Source organism: Lutjanus erythropterus, chromosome 4 (assembly GCF_056507025.1).
Source record: "Lutjanus erythropterus isolate fLutEry1 chromosome 4, fLutEry1.hap2, whole genome shotgun sequence".
In the NCBI taxonomy this organism is placed as follows: Eukaryota; Metazoa; Chordata; class Actinopteri; order Lutjaniformes; family Lutjanidae; genus Lutjanus; species Lutjanus erythropterus.
Window position 1 is genome coordinate 34088973 of NC_139320.1, and position 21226 is coordinate 34110198.

General features: G+C 38.9%; 1 protein-coding gene across 1 annotated transcript in view; it reads left to right on the forward strand.

Moving 5' to 3' along the window:
* The window catches only part of map3k10 (mitogen-activated protein kinase kinase kinase 10), a 52686-nt gene that overhangs the window by 15070 nt on the left and 16390 nt on the right, over positions 1-21226 (forward strand). Inside the window, exons 2-3 of the mRNA XM_084716682.1 lie at positions 18297-18477; positions 19881-20029. Coding sequence (XP_084572808.1) covers positions 18297-18477; positions 19881-20029 — 330 coding nt within the window. The remainder of the gene's footprint in view (positions 1-18296; positions 18478-19880; positions 20030-21226) is intronic.

The following is a 21226-nucleotide window of genomic DNA, read 5'->3' on the forward strand; positions in this document are numbered from 1 at the left end:
CAACTATCTCAGACATCAAATGTGGGTAAAAATGTGTGTCAGTTCTGTCTCATGACGATCAATGAGCAAAGATTTTAGATAATGTTATTCTGACAGCTGCAGCAGCGGGAGAAAAGCAAAGAGATATTCTCCTCTGACAGAGCCTCATCAGACCAGAAGGCAATACAAGACATGATTCTGTAGATTCATTTTGTCTTTTGTGCTAATAAGTGCAGTATTAGTAGACTAAAGCTGCACGCTGAGGGACAGTAATACTTGATAAACTAAAAGTCAGGCTGATGACATGAAACAGAGGGGAGTATGAGAGACTGTGGCTTGCTGGAAGGACTTTGGACTGTTTCTCAGTTCTCTGGCACCATGTGAACTCGGCCACACTGCTAACAGATGTTTGTATTGCCTCGTTGTCAGAAGGGAACACTGCCGAGTTTCAGTCTGTCCCAGTGAGTGAGAGACAGAGGGAGAGTTACAGTGACATGACTAAACCAAACACTGACACCAGTCAATGGCTGCCTCATTACAAGTGAATACACATGCATACACCCACACACTCACTCATACACACACACACACACACACACACACAGTTATGTTTCTCCATTGGTCAATAAAAAGTTGATTTTAGGCCAGTTAACAGCGATGACTCCCCGATGCTCTATTTTACTGCATTGCAGCTCAGGCTCTCTGTGGACCTGCCAAGCATACTGACACACATTCACACCTCCTCCTGCTGCATGTTGTTGTACGTTATGAATTGCATAACACAGCTGAGTAACAGTTTTAGTTATAAACACGCCACATTTATGTGGATCTACAGCATGTGTTCTTTTTATTTGCTGCTTGTGATCACTGTCCAAATGTACATTAAAACTGGGTCACACCAACAAAGATTCATTTAGTCAATAAGTTCTTATCAGAGTTCAGCAAAGCTAGGTTTAAAATGAGCAAATCCAGATCCAAAATTAAGCAGAGATATGTTGCGCAGTTCAAAACTAATCTCTGTTTAGTAAATCAAAGCGATACTGTTTGCTAGCTAGCTTAAAAGAAAAAAAAAATTACATTGTTAGCCAGCTAGCTAAAAAGTTATATTGTTTGTTTGCTCAAAAGTAAACAATGTTATTGTTTGCCAGTTAGCTAAAAACAAAAGGTGTTAAATTGTTTCCTTGCTAGCCCCAAAGTATTTTTATATGGTTTGCTAGCCAGCTAAAAAGTTAACAAAACATTACATTACATTACATCTCAGAAAGGCAGCTATTTTGAAAGTGAATCTCTTCCAGCACAAGTAAGTTTAAAGTTACGAGATCAGATTTTAAATTGGAGTTTACAATTTTGGTGCAGCAAAGTTAAATTTAATCTCGTAAAAAACAAACTGACTTTTAAAGAGAGGTTTAAATGTAATCTTTTTTTTTATTTTAACCCTGTTTAAAAATTTGTTGCAACATAATTTAAAGTTAAATTATAATTTAATCAGGGTTAAAATTGCATGCAAACACATACTGTACACCAGTGCATTATACTGTATACAGTGTAGCTGCATAAACAGACAGAAGGCTGGATCATACAGCTTCAAGTGTTTCTCAATCCCTGCAAAACAGGTCCAAAGAGTATTTTACTCTGCTCTGAGTCAGGACACAGGCAAACTGTAGTGCAGTAAACACCATGGTTAAAAGCCACAGGCAGGGCCTTTCCTCATCATCACGTCACATTCACCTCAGCTCATCAGTGAGACTGACTGCCTGAGAAGTAATGGCACGAGAGAGAGGGATACTGCACAGTGGGTGGGTCATTATGACAAAATAAACCCCAACAGGGTGATGCAGGTGCCCAACTTGGAGTGGAGGGGTCTCGAATCACTCTGAAAGGGTTTGTTTTGCCATAATAGCCTGCTCACTTTATAGTATCCTGCTTAGTACATGACTATTTACAAAAAAAACCAAAACAATAATTTGACACAAAATGTAACTTTTTAGATGATTTTATTGATTTAAAAATGGTCATATTACTCATCTAATTAATGCTTAGAACTGTGTCCATAGCAACAGTCTGTTAATAGTCTGCTATTCAGAAATAATAGGACCTAGAATGCTATAATTGACCAATCAGAATTGTGTGCCGTGACAAAGCCATGTAATAATGCTCCTGAATATAAGCACAATATGACTTGTGTCCGTACATTGCAGTGTCATAAACACAGTAATGTCACACACACACATTGGCACCTCCTGGGCTGTTGTATGTTGGGCGGCTGTTGACTCTGCTGTTAGAGGGTCATTGTTGTTGGCCAGCAGCCTGGCACGGAGAGTGGGGAGTCGGGCCAAGCAGAGAAGGCGCTGGGTGTCCCCCGAGCCAAAAGTCCTTCACCCACTTTCATAGCTGAGTCAAGTAGAGGACACTTCAGTCGGACAGCACACAGCATGTTTACATGGAGCGTATAGACCTGAGAGTGAATACTGGAATGAAATGTTTTATTCAACTTTTATGTTTGTTACTGGAGAGATTTGATCTGTAACCATGTCTGTACATGTACGTACACAAACCACTGCGAGCTCAGGTTCATCCATAACTGATACAATTTTATTGCTGCATATGACATTATTTATTCTGCTTATCGGTTTGATTCTTTAGCGATTCTCCTATTGATTCTTGATCAGTTTTAGTTGAGCTAGCAGACAGTCTGGCTTTTATCATCTGAAACTGATGAAATAAGAAAATATTTGCACAGAATTTGTTGTCATTTAGATGTTTGTAGTCAAAGAAGAAATCTGCTGAGCCTGCCTCTGTGGCACTAATGTATGTGGATATTTATCCTGGTTAACGGACATGCTGCTCGGCTGGTAGGCAGTGGCACTTGTATCAAATACAAGGCCTCCCTGGACTTTAAGCCCATGTTGGTAGACAGATGTTTCAGTATATTGCTGCTGTTACACTTCACTCTAACTTGAAATGATCCAGTATGTGTGCCAGTATCTGAAAATGCCTCCAATACTGCCTAAATGTGGGATAGGGTATGGGTGAGTACTATAAGTCTATGCACTGATCCGATATCACATAACATGTTAGCTCCAAAACAGGCCCGTGCTGCTTCCCTGCGGAGTCCTGCACGCCAAACCTGATGGTCAGTGGAGAAGGGAAATGCCAGCTTTACCTCAGCATCACTGCAAAGTCCACATTATTGTAGCCAGCTCGTGGTGAGCAGAAGGTTTCTGGAGTCTGCCAGGAGAAGCAATAATGTGGTGGATTGTGAATTTCCAAGTCTGAGTTTTTCCAGGAATTGCCAGTGTTTTAGCTGAGATGCAAACCTGACTTGACTAAGTTACCAATAGACTGAGCAGCGACACTGTGGGTAGCTTGTGTATATATTGTACGTAAAAAATATTGAACTGTGAATACAGATGCTGTGATTTCAATCCTTATTTCCTGATTTCATTTGTTCTTGTGGGGATCTGTGGTAATACCCAGAGCACAGTTGTCTTTCTTTCATGATGGTGAGCTGGATTGAACTGAACTGTTTTGGGGTTACAGTTGAAACGACTCTTTATAGAGTGGATGAAACTCTGGGATGTTGTATTTTATCAACACTCTCTTATTGGATCAGTACTCAGCATCGGCCCACACACAAAGTTCCAGTATTGGAATTTTGGAAGGAAGAATTGAGATTTGGAACCGGTTCTCAGCAGTTCTAGTTCTTGATTTCCATCCTGATCCTTCCATCAGTTGTTTAATGTGTTATTATTCATTTTCTGTTTTTGTTTTGTTTGTGGATGTCTTGCATCAAAATTGATATGAAGAATAGAGACACACTTCAATGTGTTTGTTTCTCCAAAATTGATAGAGAAAACAAGGGATACTGGGTAAAAAAGTGACAAAAGTGATCTCCTTGTGATCATTGTGCTGATTTTTATTGACAGGTTTTGTTGTGACATTTTCAGCAGAGAGAAAGGGAGGGAGACACAGAGAGGGAGCAGAGGATCATTTTTACTCCAAATCCTGTTTGTATACTTGTAAATGTACTTAATTACGCCAAGCTAATTAATAGAGAGGGCGTGAGGGAACAGCAGCAGAGAAAGAAGAAGGGAAGAACAAAGAGACGATATAAAAACTTTTTTCATGAATCCTGATGTTACTGTAAAGTTTTTTAGTTTTATACACTGCAGACTGGAGTCTCTGTTAACAGTGACAAACAGACAGGTGTGCATTATATACACTCATCTCCTCTCTGAAACATCTGTTACTGCACTGCATTAGTATGATGAACTATGATATAGTATCCAGGCGCTGTCTCTCCATCTTCATCTCCTTTGTGTATGTTGGTGTCCAAGTTGCTGCCTACTGTAGTGCTAATGTTCTTAAATTGTTGTATATTGTTGTTAATAGCTAAGTTCTCCTGGCTGCCTAATGTGTAAAACATGAATATTGTGAAACATTTAGAAATTATACAGACTGACCTGAAAAAAAAAAGATTTTATTGAAGAAAATATAATTGGAAAATAATATTAATAAAATAGTGCTAAACAAGTAAACAGATATGTATGAATAGTTACCTTTTCCAAAATATAACTGGTTCTGTGGTGTTGGCATCTCAAATCTGATGCCTGTAGTGTGCAAGAGGAATATTAACTGATGCCCAGCAGTTATGGCTTTCAGTGTGTTTGGGCCTTTAGACGTACAGTCAGAGCTTGTGTTGGACTGTGGACCTGCTGTAACTTAATGTGGAAACACAGAAAAGGAACTTGTAATGTTTTAGGGTATCGAAATCAGCAAATATCCAAATTCAGGTATCAGAATTGGAAAGGAACTGGAAACAGGTAGATTGATGTGTCTCTCATGAGTTACAGCCCAACGTTTTGCAGTTGTTGCTCAGAAAAGCAGTTTGTCTCTGTGCAATTCATCAAACTAAAGCAGCTACAAAAGTTAAAATCTGTTATCAGTCAAAAAAAAAAATAAAGCTCATGCTTCTCTGTGAATTCCCACACTGTAAGTACTCTCTCTTTTTTCATACCACACACACACATACTCGAAGCAAAAAGAGCCGAAAGAAAGCCGCCTCATTTAATACCTCAATCTCTTCTGAGAGAGAGGCTGCCTGGTCACACGAATCTGGCAGCTGCGTTTGTGTGGAGACAAAGTGAATGGCTGCAGGGTGAAACTGTGCCACTGCGCGGCTCAGGATTAGAGCCCCGATGGCCTGTGGTGGTACAAGTGGAGCCAAGCCGGGGTATCAATGACATGGGAGCATACTGACTACAACCTCCATATCAAAGCATGCAGGGGGAACGGGGAAGAGAACGAGTGATTCACTGCACCTCTCGCTCTGCTGTGGATCAGTTCTTCATCTTCATGGTTGTTTAAGTACTGAGAGGCTTTAAATTCAGCAGTTGTGACTGTCTGCAGTGTGTTAATGAAGCTATTTCCACACTACGATATTTTTAGACTGAGTTGTACCAACACAGTTTAATTTACTAGGCAGAGCCCTGCACAATTAAAAGTTTTATGATCAGTTATAGAGTTTAATCAATACAATGATGCTGTCTTACCAAAATTTAAATACATAAATGAATAAATTTGGTATTCGTTAACAAAATGTGACAATGTCTGTTAGCTAACATTGGGTAGAAAGTTAGCAAAACATTACATTGTTTGCTAGACAACGTTAGCTACAAAGGTCGCTGTGCTCTGCATTCCCTAATAAAATGTTACATTGTTTGCCAGCTGGCTAGAAAGTTAACAAAACAGTACATTGTTTGTTAGCTAATGTTTGCTAAAAGGTTAGCAAAATGTTACACCTTTTGCTAGCTAACATTGGCTACAAAGTTAGCAAAACACCATTCACACACATTATTACATTATTTTTAACTAGCTAGCTTGTTAGCCCTCTCGTGATGGCTCAGCAGAGAAGCATAAATTTCATCATCTCATCTCATTTGAGAAAAAAAAAAAGTCAGAATTAAGGTAGCAAGGAGTTTTAAGCCTTGGTTGCACCAGAATTCAATTTAATTTAAATCTAGAGTAAAACCTAAAGTTGGGATTAAGAACAGTGTTGAATTCAATCTTTTTTGATTTTAAGCGAAGTTAAAAGTTTGATGCAACATCATTTAAAGTATGGTTGATTGGGTTTAAATGTTGATCCTTTTGGTGCAACCTTAGATAACTAACTAGATAACTGAATGGTTGTGATGGATGATTTTAAAAGTGTTTTGAAGCTGTAAATCTGTGCGTTTGAATAGACTTTAAGTTACAGGATTTTTTTCTTGTGTGATTGAAGAGATGTTTTATGTCTCTCTGTGCTTGAAATCTCTTGAGAGACGAGATGTGCGAAAGCCAGAGGAAAATGGAGAGACCTATTGAGATACAAAGACATCTGGTATGTGCTGCCAGGAAAATGACAAAAGCTCTCCCTCCAGTCATCTCTCTTTACCTCTCGCAGCCCGCATCTTTTCATCCACTCATTATTAGCCTCTCTGTCGTAGTGCCTTTCTCCTTTTTCTCCCCCATCTCGCTCTCTGTTTCATGCCTTTTCTCCCTCTCCTGCTCTGATTCCTCCTCCCTTTTCAGCTGCTTCCTCTTCCCAATATTTCATTCTTCCTCTCTTGCCCTCATTTCTGCAGCTCTTCCTCTCTTGTCCCTTTCTTGCCTCCTTCCTCGTCTCATCCTCCGTCTCCCCTCCCCCACTCCTCATCTTCAAACCTCCACCCTGCTCCTCATCTTCTTTACCCCCCCTCCCTGACTCCCACCACCTCCTACATTATGAACACAGTCTACCTCTCAGTTACTCTGTTTTTTTTGACTCCCTCCGCTGCGTCTCTTCTTCCATGTCTTCTCCCCGGTGTGTTGTGATCGTAGCCAGGCTGGCGACAGCTGCAACAGCAGACAGTCAGTGGGCACCGACATAGGGAGGGAGGGAAAAAAAAGATGGGAGGATGATGATAATGATGGGGGAAATGAGGAGATGCGAAGATGAAGAGATGGTAGGGTTGGAGGGGGTGGTTACTTTTTTTGTTGACAAGGTTTTGATCTTTGCTGAGGCAGAAACAGAGACGTCAGGCCTGCGGGGCGGGAGACTGGCTGCTCAGCCTCCCACGGGCCTGTATCTCATCTGTGTTGATGCTCCGTCGGCTTGCTGCCATGTCAGTCAAGTTGCTGTATTTGTCTCACTGACATGCTCGTACACAAACCAGTACAAACAGACGGCTGAGACAAGCAGCAAGCTGGTGGTGTTATGCCTAAACAAGCAGCAGCTCTAGTAGTGCAGGAATATGAGGAGGTGGAGGAGGTGTGAAGGTGTTGTGGCGAGTTTAGAGGGAGGTACCAGAGACTCTGTCTGGGGTTTGTTGGAACATTGGACCCGATTTGCTGACTTGGCGCCACGGCAACAGCTGTTCCACCCTGCAGGCTACACCTGTTTATGCATGGAGGAGGAGAAGGAGGGTGAAACTGTGATACTGATGAGGAGAAAGGGAAGAAGAACAAGGCTAGGAAGAGAAAAAGCGAAATGTTTGCTGCTTTCATACTTTCAGAGAAATATTCTTCATGAAGGATCGTACCAGCTGGCAGAACTGTAAAGTGTAGTCATAGACCGATCAATGGTAATAATTTTGAGATAATCGTGATTGCCTGATACCTGCGATCACAAGGCTGATGAACCAAAAATGTTCTCATCTGCAGGTGGCCTTTTAGGAAGGTGGAGATCCTCAGTCTTTTCTAAATGTTTCTCCTATCGTCCTAAATGACAGCAAATGTATCTGTCTGTTGCTGCATTATGTTATAATGTATAAAATAATGCAGTTGAATGATGTACCCTGCTGTTTCTTAACTAGCAGTCATGGTTTAAGATGAAATGTCTAAAACAACATGTTACTGGCAAAGATAACCATGTGTATTAGATTGTAATGTCCATGAAATAATGGAATTATATATGACTCTATCAGCAACTATCAGCATTATTATTGACCACTGAAAAAAACATACAGTATGACCACTGGTAAAGTGCCTTCTTAAATATTTAACTAAACCAACTAACCAATAGGTTCTCCCAACACAAAACATATATAAATCCAGTGTTGTGCATGAACATGCTAGAAGAGCAACGTTCTCTCCCAAGAGAACGGCGCTCACATCGTCAGCCAGAAGTGTGATCGCAGCAGAGAGAGAGGGAGCATGCAAATATGGACAGAAATGTCGAGGGTGATATAAAAACTTTGGGTTATCATGTAGCATGAAGTGTTTGAACTACACTGCAGACTGGAGTGAGAAACAGACAGATAGATCTGCATCACATTCACTTGTGTCCTCTGTCTCGTCTCCCTCTTCATCACTTTGCAGTTCAACAGTATTGTCTATATGTTGGTGTTCAGATTTGTTGTCTGTTGTGGTGTAAAATGTTCTCAAATTGTCATAAATTGTGGCTAATAACTAAAGACATATGTAATCCTGGTCATGTGCATTTTTTGCATCATTTATCTGTGTGGCTGGACACGAAGCCAGATGTAGAGGTCTCTAATATGGATTTTAACACATTTGTGCACAAAAAAATGAGAGAAATAAGCCCTTTATATGCATAGAAAACAGATCTTTTCTTTCAACTCATGAAAAATGTGATCGAAAATGAAAGTATTGAGTTTATATTTTTGTTCTGTATGTTTGATCATAAACCAAAGTATTGGAATTTTTACCTAACAATAGCACTAGATGAAAATTCAGGGAATCATCAAAGTGAGTAGGATTCATCTTCTGGACACTATGAATGTCTGCACAAACTTTGATGGCAGGATCTTTCTGTCAGTTATACCCTTTAGTAAACAACATTCCCATAAAAACATAAGAACCAGAATAAGCTACATTGCATATAAGGAAATAAAAAATATAAAACCAGTTTTACATTCCTTTCAATGTATTTACACAGGAACAGACATAACAGCTAAGAAAAGGGACAGCAAGGCTGGACAAATACAGGGGACAAGACTGTTATATACATTTTTTTAAAAAAAAAAAGAGGTATATATAAATGCATTGGGGAGATTGAGTTTGGGGTAGTGGAGGAAGCTTTGGCAGCACACAGCAATGACATGAGTGTATCTGCAGTGTAATAATAAGAGGTATCAGGTTATAATGGCCTCACTGTAGACCTGCATGAATATGATTGGACGTTAGACTCCACACAGCTGTGAATGAGCCAGTGACTGAGAAGGAAGTTTGACAAACAAGTGAATACAAGTGAGACTGTGTCTGACCTGGCATTTCTTCATTACTCTTTGAATATTTTGTATGTAAAGATGGTCTCATCTCATTAGAGAATCCACTGAATTTGATGGGATATTCCAATTATTTCATGCTGGACTTCCAGATCGTTGTCAGATCTACGAAACAATGATCAAAAATAATCGGATTGCCCCTTTAAACAGAAAATTAAGTGAGGAAGAAAAAAGAAAACAAAACAAAGCGTCCTCATAGGGGCATGAGGGTTTTCTTCTCTTCTTTCCCAGCGTCATAGTCTCAGTCTGTGACCTCTGCCCTTGTTACCATAACAACGAGTTAATGACACAGCAGACTAAACTGATCCTTTTGCCAAAACAACACAAAACAATATGAGTTAAACCGGTCCAGCTCTGTGTCTACTTCACTGTTTATGTAACTGAATTAGACTGAATTGTTCAGTGACATTGTGGACATTCATATAAAGACGATTTAACACTCTTTATGTCCTCACTGAGTCTTTGTCATGAGCTCCTGTGGCAAGAAATCCAGATGAAGTGTAGAAATACAGAATGTACTGCTCTTTATATGTCGAAGACACATTTGACTTAATGTCGCCAAAATGTGAAAGTACAGTTTTCCCATTTGTACTGAAAGAACTAACATAGTAATATCGCCAAAGTAGGAAAAGAAAGCAGATAAGACCAGTTTCAGCATTTTATTCACCAATTACAGCGCAGATGTCAGATGACTGACAAAAAATCGTATTAATTTAACCTCAATAATAATAATAAAATTTATTTACAGGACAAAAGTGGAGGTGCTGATCATAAAAAGACATGGACAATGGCACCATTGATAAATAATAGAAAGAATAAGCAATAAAACATAACAATGAGTAAAAATAGGTGATAAAAGAATAACAGGAAGACAAGATTATAAAAGTGCATTTTAAGTAGAGACAACTTGTCCGTCCCAATCTCCTCTGGAAGGTTGTTGCACAGCGAGAATGTCCTGATGGCGAACGCTCACTTTCACTTTTCTTTTTAGTTTAGATTTTGGGGCCGCCAGGAGAGCAGCGTTTGATGACCTCAGGGCCTGTGAGGGCTGTTACAGGCTTTAAATGTGATCAATAAATTCCAAAACTTACAGACAGTCAGCGCAAAGATGACAGGATGGGTGTAATGTGCTCCTGTTTCCTGGCACAAGTTAAAATCCTGGATCCACCTGCATTTTGGAGGTGCAGAGAGGAAAGAGACTTTTTGCTGCAGTCAGAGAAAAGAGAGTTGCAGTAATCTAACCGTGACTAAATAAAAGTTTGAAAGACTGTTTCAGGGTTTTTGGTGGACAAAAATGGCTGAAAATAGCCTGAATGACACATCGGTGGTGTTTGAGGATATTGAAAATAGCTAAAACCTGCATCATATATTTAATCTCCAACCTGTGGTACATCCTAGATGCATGTGCTTGTGATTAGCTGCATTAACTCTGTTGTCCTTCACCTGAGAGATGAAAAATTAAAGCAGCATTAGCTCTGACAGGTTGCACCACCTGCAGATCAGCTGATCAGACTCTCAGCTGATTGCTCGGGGAACCACGCCCGGAACTCTGAGAGCTGATTGGTCGCTCTCACATCACAGTTTATTTAAGGCGAGGCAGCACAGAGAGACGATGACAGTTTAGCAGGACTGAGCAGTGTTCACATGTATTCTACGACTTTTTCAAACACTTTATGAAGCTACAAAATAACTACAAAATACAACAACTACAAATAGTTTTTGTTATTTTTTTTTTTTAAACTTTGTGGCAAAATACTCCCTTGTGTTAATTCCGCACTAAATGAAATAACAGCTTTAGCAGTTCGAGTTTAGAGTCCAGACCTTCACTCCTCTGAGTTGGCTGTTTCTCTGATATCTTTCCTGATGACTTTCTTGATTTCTCAATATGGAAATGAAGTGTAAACAAGCTGACAGTTCAGTCTGATATCAGGCTACCATAACTGCCAAAATCAAAAATAAATAAATAAGATATAAATAACTCAATAAACCAATTACTATGCCATTAAATGCAATAGAATAATATCCAAAATAAATGTAGCATAAATTAATTCATAAAATGTGGAATGAATTGATATTTCTGTTTTACTTTGCTCCTGTATTTAATTAACCTTGTAGTAACTGGCCTATTTATTTACTTTCCCATTTAATTTCTCATTTTATTTATTCATTTGTTATTTTTATCTTGTTTTTTTCATTTTTAATATACTTATTTTTCGTTATGTTCTATTTCCGTATTATTTTTCCCTTTGAACTTTTCCCTGTATTTATTTCCTCAACTTATTTACTTGTGTATTTGCTTTTTATGTTTCTACATGTATTTCTGTTTCTTTGCTTTTCACATTCATCATGTATTTAAATAAATAAGGCAATGAATAAAAAAGTAAATAAATACAGATGCAGTTTAAACCAGAAATATCACTTTTTCATTTGTTTAACATTTTATCAATTAATTAATGCTTAGATTTGTTTTTACTATTGTTTTTTATTGCATGTAATTGTCTATTAACTATTTATTTTTGATTTTTATTTTAGACAGTTAAAGTCCTCTATATGTATGAACTTAACATAAACTCATTGTAATTTACAGAGGATATTAAAATTTTTCTTTTTTTAGATTCTCTCTTTAAATATCTAAAAGAGAATTTTTAGGTATTAGCTTAAAATACAATTGACAAATGAAATTCATTGTTAAGAAAAAGTTGAATTGAAACGAAGTATACATGCAATAATGTACTGAATTTGTGACCATTTTAATTTCATAAAGTTTTGTTTTGAGCGAATGAAAGATAAATTTCTTCCCGCTGTCTGTCCCCTTCACCACGCAGTTTATTCTTGTCATGTCAGACTTTCACTGTCTCCAAATATTTTGTGTTTTACTGTCTAATCTTTTATTTAAGTGCTGAATGTTTTTGTTGTAGCAGATTATCTTCTGTTGACCAGCACGGAGTTTCCAGATTAGAGTCACCGCATGTCAAGCATGTCACACTGCTTGTTTAAGGTGTTATGAGCTTCGCTCTAAGTGGCTTGGACAGAAATACCATCACTCAGAGGACCTTTGATTGCATTCCTGTGTGGTGAAATAATCTGAGTGGGCCGTAATGTCTCACCTGAGCTTTACTGCACTGACTAAACAGTCTGGAGATCATTAGTCAGGTTAAAGCCCAGCTGGTTACTCCTCCGTCAGTGTTTGAACAGCGGCGTTTCTCAACGCTGAGCTGGGGTCAGGGTCCAAGGATGGAGGAAAGAACAGCGGCAGTTTAAAGGTTAAATCAACACTGAGAGAAAACTGCAGCCGCTCTGCTCTCTGTGGGCTGTGACCACACCCCGATCAGCAGGTGCTCCTGAGAGCTGACCGGTAATTCTTGGCTTCTCGTAACGGTAGTTTCTAGATTGTGGCCAGAACTGCAACATGCTATAACGTTTCACGCTGTGCGTCACAAAGCCACGTTGTGTCAGTCATTAATGTTTCAAAGGGTATTGATGCACTTTCTGAAGACATCACAGCAGACGAGGAGCGTTTTATACATCATCTGGAGATCTTTGCTGAGTACGGTCTCGAGGGCGGTATCAGCATTTGATACCTTTCAGGAAATAACTCAGTACCAAGTAGTACTGAAACTTCCCAGGCAAATGATACCTGCATTTGATGCTTTTTGAACCCAGATCTAGAAAAAATTTGTATGGTTCGCTTACAGCCAATCACCACAAGCATTCTTTGATTTAATGGCCCATGTGATTGGCCCACTAACACAGCAGCTGTAACCCAAACAGTGTGGTGAAGTCGAGTGTGGTGTATTTGACGGAGTTGGTGATTCAGTGTGTTGAGATGCCAAATATTGCACTGCCTGCATAATTCTTAATTGTGTAGTTATTTAAGAATTTTTTTAATGATTTGAACCCTTTCAAAATGTATCCTGACAATCTCCCTTTCAAATCTGGGATAATTGTTTTCATAATATTACGTTTATTAATGCTTTCATAACTTCATCAGGGCCTTTATATCAACAGTAAGAACGGAATCACCCCACAATACTATTTACTAATTAACTTTATACTCATATACAACTTGTTTATTGTCAAAAATCAAAAACTACGCTTTAGCACTCTGTGTGGCTCCATGGATAGCAGTATCTGCTCGTACATCACTTTAGTTTAGGGTGAAAAGTCTCTATAATCACTGGATGGATTATCATGAAGATTTTTACAGGCATACGTTGTCCACACAGCGTGATTTGTGACAAATTTGATGATACACTGATGTGTCTTTTAACCCCACCATGAGAACATGAGAACATTTTTGTTAAGTACTGCAAAACTAATGACAATCCCATCAGCTTCAGCTGGTAGCTACTTTTTATTCTGCACTTTTTTTTGCCCTAAATAGAAAATGTTAGCATGCTAAGATGCCTAATTAAGGTAATCCACACTCTAAAAATTGAGCATGTTAGCATGAGAACTACAAGGTCTACCATTTTACATTTATGTCATCAGTGAGACTAAAGACTGAAAACAATCTTTGGGCCTCAGTTTTTATCTATTTTACCATTTGGTTTTTCATAAAATGAACATTAAAGGACTCACACAGCTGCTAATTAGTTAGTGCATTAGTGTGATTGTTCAGTTGGGTGAAAACTGGTTTGGAGGCCTGTAGGCTTCTTTATACAAATGACTTTTGTAGGTTGTCAGACTTTTAATTCTAATGCACACGCTGTTGTTTGTTGTATTATTAGAATAAACAGTCTTAAAGCGACAGAAGTCGTCTGTACAGTCTACATGTGTTCAAACTATTTTTTATCCAGTGGAGCAAACTCACTCTGTGTCTCTGAGAAGCAAGAGTCACAACATTTAAGTAAAAAAAATGCTTTCATCCTGATCCCCAATCACTTCTACCTGTTGCAGTGAGCTGGCCCTGTGTCCTGGCACTTACATTCATATGCAACCAAAACAGGCAATTTTGCAATACATTATCCAGTTGTAGTGACTATAGCATTATTTAAAAGTCAGCAGACTTGAGAAATGATCCTTTTGTATTTAACTAGTTTCCCTATCTTTCTCTACCTTTAACTGAAGCCATCACCACAACAACCTCCTGGTGCATCCAGTGCGTTATGTGAATGTATTGTTTCAAAGACATTTTGTCCAGGAGCATAATCCAGGCAGGAATTAGGTTGTGACCGCAACGTAATTATGAAAACAATTTAGTAATATACAAATGTGATTTCTAGAGGACAGGGTTGGGTGAGCTGACCTGCCTTCCTGCACACATGCACCACCAAATGTTAAAAAAAAATCCACATATAATGGCTGCAACAGCTGGGTTACATTTATATTTACATTACATATAGTGGCTTTCTGTGGGTTACAAGCATAACACAGACTATTGATAAGATCACGTGTGATTGATGCACAGAAGAACTCTCATTGCAGGATGTTAAAAGAAATGGGTCGTCTACTGTGTACTCCAATGGATACCGATGCTGTGAAAGCTCATTATTTGATCAAAATAAAAAATACAATTTCAAACTGTGCCAGATTAATATACTATCACAGTAAGATGTGTGAATAATCAATGACACATCTAGTCTTGTGATATTTCCCATAATGCATGTTGCTATGGGAGACTTTGTAGTAACCAGGGAGCCTGTCAGCAGTATTTCCTGCTTTCTTCTCGTCCCTCTGCTGCACTCTATTTTGAGATAACATTTCCAGCAGCACTGGCCTTGCATTGTGTAAAAGCCAAACCATCCTTGAGGACTTTTTTTTCTTCTTCTTCACTGTGATAAAATGAGCTGTGATGCCTCAGACGGCCTCGCGGGTGTTATTTGTGTATCGCTGCACTTGAGGTTTCTGCGCTGGCAGTCGAACACAAACATGTTGATCTGTGTCTTTGACGTATGGATGACATGCTGGCTGCAGTGGAAACCTTTGATGGGTGTGTGAACATGCACAGGTGGTGCAAAGAAACTGCACGGAGATGCAGTTTGCGAGGTGTGAAAGCACCACGATGATGGCGTAACTACATGAGGAAGAGGAGAGTGGAAGCAGGTGGAAGATGTGCTTCTTCTCTCACACGTTCAGTTTCTGTCAGCATGTCTCCTTTCAGTTTCTTTGTTTCCTCCTGTTGCCAGACTGTCGTCTTTTTCTGTCCCCTCTGTTTCCACCCCGCCCTCCTCCACCCTACAGGCCTCATGTCCCCGTATGGATGTCCTTCACTCCATATTTATACACGCAAAGCAAACCAGGAGAAGCGACTGTGAGGAGGACACACCCATCTGAGCATGCAAACACGTCCCGTCCTCTCGTTCTGAGTCTGTGGACTCCATCTTTTGCTTTTCAGAGACACAGAGAAAGAGTCAGCCCTGAGGAGACAGCTGTCCCTCACAGAGACGACTCTATCAGAATAGAAAAGTCGTCTTTAGTACTTACACACTTAAGTATTCACATTTTATCCCACTTTGTAGTTCTACTTCAAGATATTTTAAAAGAAATTATAGTTTTTATTCGACTACATTTATCTGACAGCTGACAGTTATTTTGTAAATGAAAAGTTTATTTTCACAACTGTCATCAGATATTATGCATTTTTGTTGATTAAACCACTCACAAGTATAGAAAGTTGGGCTGCAACTGAATGAATGATTTCATTATAGATTAATCTACTGATTACTTCCTCCATTAATCAATTCATTGTTTGGTCTGTGACTGTCAGAGAATAGTGAAAAATGCTGTCATAGTTTCCCAATTTATGACAAAGAAAAGCATCAAATCCTCATATTTGAGAAGCTTGACCCTGCAGACATCTGGCAGTTCTGCTTTAAAAAAAATACTGAAACAAGTATTAAAAGTTAAGGATATTTACTGATTAATCAACTGGTTGTTTCAGCTGTAATATAAAGTAGTATAAGTTGTTCAGTAGTTAGTAGTTAAAGGCATTATATGCCAGATTTTATTAAAAAAAACAACAACATATAGACTCATAAATGATTCCTCTCAGTCATCAGTTATGACCCACTTGAAGTGTGTGGCTGCCCTCATGTCAGTATTTGATGACCTGTGAATGAGACTTGACAATCTTTATCATGCGTTTACAAACAACAACTGCATATTCTACCTTTAAATGCTGCTCACATGTAATTGCATCAGTAATAATAACCATAAGTATTCTCACAGTGTGGTGTTGCTACTTTTACTACATGATGTAAATATGTCTTTCTGGCTGTGGAAATAAATATCTACAGACCGGCCCACAGATCAATTCTTTATCACTGAAACTGGTCGCCTAGCGAGCTTGTGGACAGAACAGAGCACAGAGAGGCACACCTTTATCACGTGAAAGCTTGTGTGTGTGCGTGTGTGTGTGTGTGTGTGTGTGTGTGTGTGTGTGTGTGTGTGTGTGTAAACAAAGACACTGCTGTGTATGTGTAGCCTCTCTCCACCACCCTTTGCATACGCCTGTAGATAAGTGAGAGAGGGAGAAATCAACCCCCACCTGCTCCCAGAGCCTGTGAACTGTGTACACTCCAAATATTTCCATAGCCGGCTCTCACACGGAAATGAAGGAGGAAGTCGTACAGAGACAGAGACAGAGACAGAGAGGAGGTTAAATTCTATAAGGATACTGTGTGAATTAAAATGACTGTGGCTGTATGGAAAACATATCACACATCGCACACTGCAGTCGGCTGGACCAGAGGTGTTTTTATGGCCTGTAGCAGGAACCTGAATAGCGCACTGGTCTGACCACACCTGCACTGTAAACATGACTGTGTTATTGAACATGTAAACCTTTTGCGTACTGCTTTTGAATATGGACAGTTTATTTATTCAACATTTTATGTTTTACTCAAAAACACAAAGAACATAAACGGATGGGAATATCTCGACCTCACGATTCAATTCAGTTCTGATTCAGAAGGCTTCGATGTGATTATAAAACAAGTGCTGTTGCATCTTGATGCATCAAAATGTTAAGCTTTTAAATCAGGGAGTGCCAGTCTTGTTGTGTCCATCTGCAGTTGCTCATGCTCAGCATCCTCACAAATACTCAGGAATTAGCCTCGCTTAGAACGTAAACGAGCCAGCTGGTTCAGCCATCCCGAGAATCGGTGGTGTGTTTGCCGTGTGTACCGAGGCTGTGAGTCCTCTACAGCGGCTGTGGGTCCAACTCCTGCTGATGGCCCTTTGCTGCATGTCATGCCTCTAGTCTCTCGCCCCCTTTCCTGACTGCAGTTTAGCTGTCCTATCTAAAGTAAAGGCATAAAAGCCCCCCCCAGAATTAAAATAAATAAAACTTCTAATTTATGACTTTTCTGCATCAATTCATAATCTTTCAAGAGAGAATTGTGATGCACTGAATGTCTTTGGTCTGTGGACAAAACAAGACATTTGAAGACGTCACCTTGGGCTTTGGGAAACACTGATCACCATTTTTGCCAATTTTCTGACATTTTATAGACCGAATGACTAATTGATTAATCAAAAAAATGGTCAACAGATTAATTGATAATGAAAATAATCATTAGTTGCAGCCATGTTTTTATTAAATATCTCTGAATACAAGTAAAAAAAAATACGTCTTTTGTTCTGGTTTTCAGAAACACCAATAAAAATCAAGAAACATATAATTTAAAAAAAATCAGTCAAGTGAACAAGACTATGTAGTAAAATTTGGATGATTCCTACTCATTATATACATTTGTTTAATGATTTAGTATTTATTTTCACTGTTGATTAATCTCCACAGTATTATTTGGTTCATAAAAGGTCAGAAAATACTGAAAAGCAAAGAAAGCGAAACCAGTAAATGTTTGGTACATTAGTATAAAAATACTAATGAGAATACTTTTGTTCGATAAAATTAACCATGGAGTCTCTTTACTGTCATAGGATTGATGATATTTATGATAATATTTCATAACTTGCGCTCTCTTTGCTGTCTGTGCTTTGTTTTTTATTTTGCTGCCTGATATTTACTGCCTGTATAAGACTCTCATCTTTTAACACACACTTTCCTTCCTTCTTCCTCCTCCTCCTCCTCCTCCTCCTCCTCAGTTCTCATCCTGGAACCGGTGGAACGGGACGACTTGAGCGGGAAAATCCTGAAGATCACAGACTTCGGTCTGGCCCGAGAATGGCACCAGACCACCAAGATGAGCGCAGCGGGGACCTACGCCTGGATGGCCCCGGAGGTCATCAAGCACTCCCTGTTCTCCAAGAGCAGCGACGTGTGGAGGTACCGCACTTGTCTTTGTGTTTCCTTTAATTTCACCTGATTTATACAGCGCAGTGGTTCGTGTTCATTCACGGCAAGAAGGTCCATTCTGTGTGGAGTTTGCATGATTTCCTCTGAGTGCTCCACTTTTCTTCCACCATCATTTCCACATCGCCTTCCCCCATCTGCATGAATTTCACCACGTCGATTAATCAGGCAGACTGTCAAGAGAGACAAACACGTCACAATGTGAACTTGAGGTATACAAAAAGAAATCAGGATTAGATTAAGAATATTCTTTAAGTATTGATCAAGACAGTTTTATTGCTTTGAGAATCTTCAGTAACCAGTGTAACTGAGGTGTTTAAAAGATGACAGATGCAAGAATTTACAGTTTATATGGCTCAATTTTTGGTAAAGTGTAGTCACATTAAACCTTATTATTCCAAAGTTATGATCTGAAATAATATATAGATATATAGATAATATATAGATAATAATTTGATGTATATTTTGTTTTTTGTTTCACAATAAAAATACTCCATTACATTAAAACCCTGCACTGAAAATATCACTTAATAAAAAAACATTGAAGTATAATTGGCTGACTTTACTAAAAGTATCAAAAAAAAAAAATTACTAATGACTCAGAAAAACGTCACCATGTGACTGTTTATTCTATTATATATAAAAGTATATTATTATATATTATGTTTATTATTTTATTATTGGGTTATAATTAGTGATGCATTGATGTTTAAGCAGCATTTTACTGTTGCAGTTGGTGGAGCCAGTTTTAATTAAAGCCAAGACAATTTTATTTATTTAGCCCAAAATCAGAAACTTCCCTCAAATTGTGTGTACTGTTGGGAAATTTAAGTTTTGTTTATAAAATCTTGATACATTAAAGAACTAGTAACTGCAGTTCTCAAATAAGTGCAGTAGAAGAGACAATATTTCTGTTATTATAGTATTATTATTATTATTATTAACATTTACATCTGAAATGTAGTTAAACTGATGTTTAAAGAAGCATGAAAAAGAAATACTTCAGAAATTAAAATGTACCACACAGTCGTACATATTAATGCCCCCGGTCTCAAAATGGAAGGGGTAAGTGAAGTGATGTAGGGGGTACGTGGAAAACAAATGTGGTTTCCAAAATAAAGGCTCAGACTGTGCATGTAAAACGATTTACATAGACTCAGTCATTAATACACTGAATTCGGCCAAACATTGCAGAGTTATGTGGGTGATCTCAGCCACATTCTTCTCATTAATTAACCTGTGATGAGTATTTCACAGTTTGAAGTGGGTTTTATATATAGACTGAACATCTACGGATGTGTGGGTGCTTCAGTTGGTATCTTGTGAAAAAAAACCAAAAAAAACACAACATTTTCCTTGTCTGTTTTCTCTCACAGTTTCGGTGTGTTACTTTGGGAGCTGCTGACCGGCGAGGTTCCCTACAGGGAGATAGACGCTCTGGCGGTGGCTTACGGTGTCGCCATGAACAAGCTGACCCTCCCAATCCCCTCGACGTGCCCTGAACCTTTCGCTCAGCTGCTGGGAGGTAAGCAGCCCGACCAGCTGGACACACTGAGCGGTTATTAAGTCCTAAGATAACAGGTCAAAACTCTTGTTCTTGTGGACAAAGCGTTTTTGTAAGGAAGAACCAAAATAGGTAGCACTTCATTTAAAGGGGTGTGCATAAGACTGCCATTACATTTGTCACAACCACGTCATGACGCCTGTCGGGAACATGAAGAAGTCTTTCTGAATGTTTATGACTGTTGTCATTAAGTGTCATTCAGTCACTTATGTTATTTCAGTGCACAGGTGACTTTGTTTGAGATGTGTTTGTGATGACAACTTGACATTAACCAACATAACCTGTCACTGTCTTTGTCATGACGGCCTGACTTTATCGAAGCACCAAGGTTACTCAGGTTACAAAGTTAGCTGATGGACAGGTAGTGGTTAGCTAGTTTATTTGTTGCTAAAGTAGGCGTGGCTGCTGATGTTAACTCGTTAGCATCTAATCAGGGGTTCCAGGACCCAAACCCAGCAAGAAAACCACCTTGGTACTGTAATCCCTGTCCTCTGTCAGTTTCAAGGTTGTGTTCGGGTCCAGTCCGGCCTAGCATGGCCTAGCATGGCGGGAAAAGTGTCACTCGCTACTGCTGCTTCCATCAACAGCTTCAGAAAATACACTGATTTTAATTCAGAATATAAGACTTAAAAAATCACTGTGTTACAAGTCATTTGACAGTGTAAAAAACCAAATGACATTTTTCTTTTGATGATGTATAACTTTACTTGACATCAAGGAAAATATTCAAGCCACGGTGCTAAACGGTTATTAAAGTTTGATGATGTCAAATTGCGATAACAAAAGCACTGAAAGGTTATGTTGTCTTGATTAATGTCAGGTTGTCATAACAAAGACATCTCAGATAATGTAAGCTGCATTAAAAATGACATAATTGACTGAATGACACTTAATGCCAACAGTCATAGACATTCATAAAGACTTCTTCGTGTTTATGGCAGGTGTCATGACATGGTTGTGATAGTACAATAATAGTCTTATACACACCCCTTGTTACCTAAAAATGTCTCACAGTGAAAACAGCTTGTTTGTTTTTTGGATCGGTGCGACTCGGGGCTTCCTCTGACTTCCTCTGACTTCCTCTGACTCCTCTCACTTGTCTTATTCATGCATAGTTGGCAAGTTGAGCTCTACGTGTCCTTGTGCTTTGTGTTTTGG